Genomic DNA, 7,956 nt, shown 5'->3' on the forward strand with positions numbered 1-7,956 from the left:
TCAGATTAAAGATATTTTATGATATTATAGATCATGATTTTAAATTATACTTTATGGAGTGCCAATTGGTTAGAGAGATTTATTTCTCCTTCGTCTCCTTCGTCAGTGGGGGAAAAGACTCTGGATTTTCCCCAAAAGAATAAAAGTTTTTTGTTGTTGTTGGTTTTTTTTTTTTAAAAAAGACTTTCACATTTCTAAATCCCTGACTTTGCCAATCATCTTCAGGTTTCAGAACTGTTGGAATGCATTTATTAGAAGTCAAGAGTTGTTTTTTCCTCCAGTGCCTATTTGTATCAGTTTCTTAGCAGAGTGTAATAAATGTATCATCATCATCATCATCATCATTATCATTATCATTATCATTATCATTATCATCATCCTCCCAATCTTCATCCATTTGTTATATTTTTTTTTTTTTTTTTTTTAAACTACTTTCTTCTTCTTTCCTTGCAGCTTTGGTTTTGGCAGGAAACACGCCCCTTCAGAAAACTTGTGACGATAGACATTTAGCCAATCAGAGACTTCCAGCTCGTGCACCAGCAGTAAAGATGGCGTCCCCCGTCAAGTCGAGAATATTCAGTGTTATACTCTTCATTTTTGCTATTTCTTTTCTAATTGTACAATGTACAGACACCAAATCGAAAAAGAAGAAAGACATTCGTGATTATAATGATGCTGACATGGCGAGACTTCTGGAACAATGGGAGGTCAGTTGGGGTCTAAGTTCTCTTTCTCTCTTGGCAACTAACGTTAGCCTATTCCAAATCTAAGTTCACATGAATAGTGATGTGTGATACTATCTTAACTTGAAGCAACAAGCTGCCCTCATTTTGGTTTGTGAAGTTGTGTGTGGCAGTGGACGAAATGGACATAATGTTGTAGTTCATGTAATGATGGCCATATTAGGGAAGTTTGTCGACTATAACGTTTTGTTTAGCTGACTAGCATACTTCTGTGCGTTTAACGTTTAACAGCATCACTACCTTGTCAGGTGACTCGTTTACAGTCGACTGCTTTGGCGCTCACACAACATTTAACGTTGCTTCGAATGTTTTTCTTGATTTAGATTTTAGTGATCTTCCTTGTCATGTGTGGCACCTGATGTATAGATTGTTATCTGCATCAATTCACGACTGTCTCTTTGGGACCACATCATTCTTTGGATATGGATTTCACTTGCTGAAATGATTATGAGCAAACGAGTAGTTAGATCTTTAAGGTAGATATGCTTCAGTAAATGTAGGCCCTCCACATGTGAACAAACCATTCCAATGTTTTTCAGGAAGATGATGACATTGAGGAGGGTGATCTCCCTGAACACAAAAGATCCCCTCCCCCTGTAGACTTCTCTAAAGTGGACCCATCCAAGCCCGAAGAACTTCTGAAAATGTCCAAGAAGGGGAAGACGTTGATGGTGTTTGCGTCTGTGTCAGGGAATCCTACCGAGAAGGAGACGGAGGAGGTCACTAGCTTGTGGCAGTCGAGCCTCTTCAACGCCAACTATGATCTTCAGAGGTACATACATACATCAGTTTCTTTAGCATTATTTAATGATTGCCCCATACTCTCCTATAGGGCGATGATTTTATGTTGCAAGGTGTCACCATATCTCGGTCCTCCTACATGATCATACAAATCTGGCACAGAATACATGTGCTTGAGTCTGGTTTTAATTCTGACTTACATTGTTTACCACAAAATAATGGAGAGTTACTGTAGAAATGCCCGTCTCCCTTTGGAGATGTTTTGAGTTGTAATTAAGCCGTTGGGTATTTTACTGCTGATTACTGGTCTAGCAGAGTGGCAGACACTGCCTCGTGTTTTGTAGTTGTTCTCAACACAAAGCAATTTAACAAAAGGCATTTTGTCACATCATTTTACATTTCTAAGTTATACATAATTCCTTATGATCAAACTGTATTATATTGGTTTTCTGTTGATTACTCTTGCCTCCCAAATTATGTAGGCATTGCATATTTCATAATATGCAAATTATACCTTATTATGTGAATTATGTGTTTGTATATATTATGTATTATATGTCATATATTGTATGTTATACAAGTCTCCTGAGTTGACAAGGTGGCCTCGTGAATCTTGACCTTCACTTATGAAGGAGGATGAGTGAAAGGTCAGATCAAGGTGCATCTCATAAAATGTTCAATTGGCAAGCACATATAGAAAGAGTAAAGTTCTGTCAAAGGTGTTTCTGTTGTAAAATACAACAGTGTAAAACAGTCAATTCTTCTTTTCTGTACCGCAGTGACATGGTCTGCACAATTTTATAACTTGTAACACATGCTCTCCACATGGTGAAATCTCCTCACGAGAACTCAAGTCAAGTTTAGCTCCAGAGGATTTAGTATGTAATGACAACATCCTGGAGCAATCCAAAAGCAGGCTTGCATATCAAGAAAAAATATTATGAACTGAGGGTGTGATGTAGTATTCCAAACTGTGTTTAAAGTAGTAGTTTGCCGCAGGGATTAGAAACGGTTCAAAAAGCGAAAACTGGAAACAAACACAATTCTTGGGGGGGAAATGTAACAGAAAACCGGAACAAAATCAATTTAATTTGTTCGGTGGGGTATACTACGAATCTCGATTAGTGGGTTAGCGAGGTATGTTGCGCTCAAAGCCAGGGTATGCTGTCATACGAAAGTGGATTTGTTTTAGCGTCGCTGTATCACCATGGTATCTTATGCTCGCAACCAAACCTCAGGGGTGCGTTTCCCGAAAGCATCGTAAGCCTACGATGATCGTAAAGTCCCTCTTACGACAGTCTTAAGATTTGCCGACTGTTTCCCGAAACCATCGTAGCTTAAGAGCATTGTGAAAACACTCGTACATCTACGAGTGATACAGAGTTCTCGTTACTGCCTAAGGCTCGTTACTGCCTAATGCCTCAGTGGAGTCACCAGCAGGATATGCAGGGGGATTACAACTAAGAATACAATGATCCAACTTACATTACCATTCTTTATTGTAAATTTACTTGTGATGATTCAGATTTTAGCGTGCAAAATAGCATTCATTCAATGGACATAATGTTATTAAAACCGGACAAGAATAGCCTACAAGTTATGAAAGGAGACGTTGCCAGAAAAGTTTGCCATTATCTTTTTGTGTAGCCTTTTATTTTATTTTTTTTATTAGGCTTATGAGGTAAAAACAGAGAAAGGAATATGTGACAATAGTCTGTTCTGCGTCAAAATCTAAGCCTATAGGCTATGTTATTTAAGCCTACACATTTCCTAATTTTCTTATCAACCTCTTTATTCAAACGTCTGCTTAAGTGACACGAAACATTATTGCACAGGCAGCACACCGTGCTCTCACAAGTAGGTTAGCAAAGAACTCGCATAAACGATGTAGGAGTAAGCTAGCCGAAGCCTAATATACATATCTTCCAACAAACATAAAAACGGGGCAACAATCTAATGTTAAATAATGCAAAAGTATGTATGCGTGTGGTACATGGCCTAGGTTAATTGGAATGCTTACATGCAGATGTCAAAGGTTTTCTATTTTCGTATTGATGTTAATTAATGTATAGATCCGAAGTTCAGACGGTGGCTTAGCTATGACGTGCAGTCACCTGACATCACCATCAAATTAGGGGATATTTCAGAACTTTTATCGTGGACAGCTCCCTTAAGAGCATCGTAAGAGCAGTGCACGCGCGTTCACGCTACGAGCGTGTTCGGGAAACAGTCGGCAAATCCTAACGATCGATCTTAAGATGAATCGTAGAAAACCCTCGTAAGAGTGTCTATCCATCGTTATCGGGAAACGCACCCCTGGTCGGGAGCAGGTTATGTGCTAACTTATAGCTCAAATCGTGAAAAATCACCACCCTCTGACTAATCCTACTGACTACTGACCAATCAATTATCTTGAAAAACGAAGTCATCTCACGTGTGAGAATCTGTCATCGCATCTACTGGAGCAACTTCGCCTCTTCAAACATTTTGAAACTCGAAGGCGTTTTAACTATGTTGCGCATGCAGATATATCACTTTTATGGACATGCATAGCATACAATATCTGATGACCATCGATTGTTTGATGTTATAGGTTGGACACTAAAAAAGACCAGATTTTGCTACCGCTCATAAATGCGGAAGTTATCATTTTTAAACCGAGGCGGTCTTGTGCGTCCCCACGTTTCCCAATTGGTCAAAGTCACCCCAACCACGAGAACGCGCACAGATCTGAGCTGAAAGCCTAGTTTGATAAATTCATCCGTGAGTGAGTTTCGTAGTACCACTCAACTCTGATTGCGACTTTCGTTTTTAGCAATCCAGGTTATCCTAAGAAAGCTTGGTTATGTTCAGCGAGATTCGTAGTATACCCCACTGGAGTGAAAACACTATTTTCAATTTTGGATAACTGGTTCAATAAACGGTTCAAAAAGCGAAAACCGGAAAGAAAAAAAAATATCGGGGGGGAAATGTAACCGAAAACCGGAACAAAATCAATTTCACTTGTTCTGGAGTGAAAATACTATTTTCAATTTTGGATAACTGGTTGATAACGGTATTTGTGGTTATTTACTTCACTATCACTGAAACATTGTGTGAAGTAACAGGCTACCAGAGACATTAGGAAAATATGTATAAGCCATGCAGTTGTGTAGTTGGTAGCACCACACATAGTTTAGGCTATCACAGGGCTTAAAGCAAGGATATTTTGTCTGCCTGAAGATCTAATATTGTACAGACTAATTGTCTTCTTTCCAATCTTGCTTTTAACAGTTAGCCTTAATATTTAATGTCCTTTGATTTAAGTTTAAAGACTGTTGGGCAGAAATAAGAATGTACTGTATAATATTGCACCACCTGACCTGCCATAAATCAGTTTGTAAATGGCAATGCAATTTTTAAAGGACCGTTGTTAACCATTCTTCTATAACATTCTAAACGGTTACTGTTTAGAGGAAAGGCTTTACAGTCTATGCTTGCAACACTGAACCAGGAATGGAAAACATAATTTTTTTGTTCAGAATGAAACAAAATAAAAATCATTCGGTTGTCAGTCCCTGGTTTGCCATATCTAAAAATAACAAAATCGAACAGACAGACAGACACGCTTGCTGCTGTTTGTGTCTGACAGTTCATTTGTGTGTGCGCAAATAGAGATATTGAGTGATCTCTGGGATGCTCTCTCTCCAGGTTCGTGGTGGGCTCCAACCGTGCCATCTTCATGCTGCGTGACGGCAGCTACGCTTGGGAGATCAAAGACTTCCTGGTGGCCCAGGACCGCTGTGAAGATGTGACCGTGGAAGGCCAGGTGTACCCTGGGAAAGCTGCCAAGCCAGATGCCAAGGGAAAAGATCAGAAAGACGCCAAGAAAAAGACAGATAAAAAAGCAGCCAACAAAGCTAGCAAAAGCAAGCAGGAGCTCTGATGTGGCGTCTTCATAGTGGCCTCCCAGCGGCTTCTGGGAGACGTGAAGGGCAGCTGTGACTCAGCGATTTCACATGAAAACAGCTCAAGGGACGCTGGGAATGACAGTCGTGACGTCACTGCTTGGTCAACCAGGCTATTCAACATTTTTCCTTCAATATTTGCTCAGTGGAAATGTTTGGTTGTTTTTGTTACAGAATTCACTGATGCATTTACTGTTAACGATGAGTTGTACCCGGTACTGTTCTGTATCCTACACATGATAATTTGTTGATTTCTAGTGACTTTTTAAATCCATGTTTACCTGTGCTGATATCCATTTTGCCTTATTCGAACAGGATAAATGTATCCAATTTTTAAATAAGGTACATGGTAATGACAATTACTTTATAATTGCATTACAATTCCATTTGTGTTTTCAGTGTTTAACTCTATGATTCAATGCACTTCTTTTTGAGTTTTCTGAGTTTGTAAAATGTTCACTGTTTTATGTTCACTGTGAATGTCCTTTTCCCCTGTCATGCACACAACCAATGCAAAGGCAAACAAGCATGTAATTCAAGGTTTGGAATGTGTGTGGGCTAGATCAAGGCTCAGAATTGCTTTTTGAAAATTCCGTCTGATAATCCAACTATAAATAAACCTACATTAGGGATTTATTTCATAAAACTCCTACATTTGGTTATGATTTTTGTTCTAAAATAGTTTTTCTTGTAATTGGAAGTTGATATTCCATAGAAAATGCTTGTGGACTTGCAATACTGTCTTCTTGAGTACAATACAGTTATAGCTACAGGTTAAGTAGGAGCCAATGACAATGCAATTTCCCCCCTTAACTGGAATCATGTGTCACTGTGATCTTCAAGACTAATGTGTGCTGTTAACTACAGATTCTACAAAGAAATTCTGCACACTTTGGTCTATAATCTATTAGTTGAACTCAATCAGATGATGTTCAGCGAATAAGACAATTAATTGGATGGTTGTGATGATTGGACATATATACATGTTCCCTGTGTCTATTTGCCTTAGGCAAATCAAAGCTGAATGTTCGTCACAGTTGATTGTGTACAATTGCAGTGCCTGATGGGATCTACAACAATGTGGAACTCTAATCCATTTATAAATTATAATACAATTAATTATCATGTATCATTGGATAGTACACATACATCTGTAACGTTTCTAGTGTTGTGAGCACAAATGTAAGTCCGCCCTCCCAAATGAATGCACTACTATCAAAAAGGACTCCAAAGATTTTGCTGTTGGTGAAAATGGCGCCTTGGTCTCTCCTTCAGCTGTGAGGCATCTGAAGCACTATGGGTGCCTCTCAACATCTCTCCTCGATCCTCGACGGGCGTTCCCACTGATCTATAACTAACACTGGATAGACTGTCTATTCCATTGTTGCTGGCCGCCCCATCATTCTTTATCAGTGAGGATCGAAGAGTGAGGAGGGAAGGAAGGGTGTATAAAAGACCACAGGTGCCATGTATCATTGGACATACATCTGTAACATTTCCATCTCTTGTGTTGTGAACACAAATGTAAGTCCACCCTCCCAAATGAATGCACTACTACTTCAGTCTAAGATTTTGCTGTTGGTGAAAATAGTGCCTCTGTGTCTCCTTCAGCTGTGAGGCATCTGAAGCACTACGGGCGCCTCTCAACATCTCCTCGATCCTCGAGGGGCGTTCCCACTGATCTATAACTAGCACTGGATAGAATATCCCATTGTTGCTGCCCTATCATTCTCCAGTAGATCATTGAGGACGAGGAGGGAAGGGAGGGTGCATAAAAGACCAGATGAGAGGCACCCTATGGGTCCCAGCCCCAGATGATGTCTCTGTGTAGGTGCCTCTCATTCGGCTTTTAGACGTCCTCCCTCGCTCCTCGGGCCTCGATCCTCACTGATGTACTGTACATAAAGAATGATGGGGCGGCAACTATGGGATAGTCTATCCGGTTTTAGTTAAATATCAGTGGGAACGCCCCTCGAGGATCGAGGAGAGATGTTGAGAGGCACCCTGTGACTCGCTGACCTCCACAAGGCGAGCCAGATCAGCATGACCTCAGTGGCCCTCGCATTTCTCCACCATCTGGGAAGACCCGGCGAATATCTCACCTTATCCCCCTGCTCCCCGTGCCCAGGCTGGGCCCAGATTTGAACAGCAATATTGTTCATTAGGACAAGATGTTTTGGCCTCAGCCCTTGATATGAGATGTACTGAGCCCAGCCAGATCACGTTGGTGGAGTGGAGAGTGAAGTGGAGAGATGCAGATATAGGTGAGAACGTAACACTTTTATCTTCTTGGAGCAGATCACCTAATGCTGTGGAGGGTTATTGCTTCACGAGGAGCTGAAGAAGGATGATGGATATTGTTGCTTGAACACTGAAGAGACATGAAATAATAATGATTTAAAAAAAGTATAAAAAAAAAAGACTGTGATCGGAATTCAGTCCTGTTTTGATCTCCTCCCTCTTCCTGTGAGCTGGAGAGCATTCCAGTGTGATTTAGAAGGGGCCTGAGAGCCACTCCCTCAACA

General features: G+C 40.4%; 1 protein-coding gene across 1 annotated transcript; it reads left to right on the top strand.

Annotated features, from left to right (window-relative positions):
- The first annotated feature begins 534 nt into the window (after positions 1–534).
- Positions 535–6,077, top strand: mesd (mesoderm development LRP chaperone). Its single transcript, XM_062549832.1, has 3 exons — positions 535–707; positions 1,283–1,515; positions 5,175–6,077. Exons 1-3 carry the CDS (start codon positions 549–551, stop codon positions 5,407–5,409), a joined length of 627 nt encoding a protein of 208 aa, XP_062405816.1. The 5' UTR covers positions 535–548; the 3' UTR covers positions 5,410–6,077.
- The last annotated feature ends 1,879 nt before the right edge of the window (positions 6,078–7,956 follow it).

This window comes from Sardina pilchardus, chromosome 11, assembly GCF_963854185.1.
Source record: "Sardina pilchardus chromosome 11, fSarPil1.1, whole genome shotgun sequence".
Taxonomy (NCBI): Eukaryota; Metazoa; Chordata; class Actinopteri; order Clupeiformes; family Clupeidae; genus Sardina; species Sardina pilchardus.

Bases quoted from the DNA above. Each gene is read 5' to 3' on its own strand.
- mesd (XM_062549832.1), top strand. From the start codon at position 549: ATGGCGTCCCCCGTCAAGTCGAGAATATTCAGTGTTATACTCTTCATT. The intron at 708-1,282 runs GTCAGTTGGGGT...AATGTTTTTCAG, and splicing joins GACTTCTGGAACAATGGGAG to GAAGATGATGACATTGAGGA. The intron at 1,516-5,174 runs GTACATACATAC...CTCTCTCTCCAG, and splicing joins GCCAACTATGATCTTCAGAG to GTTCGTGGTGGGCTCCAACC.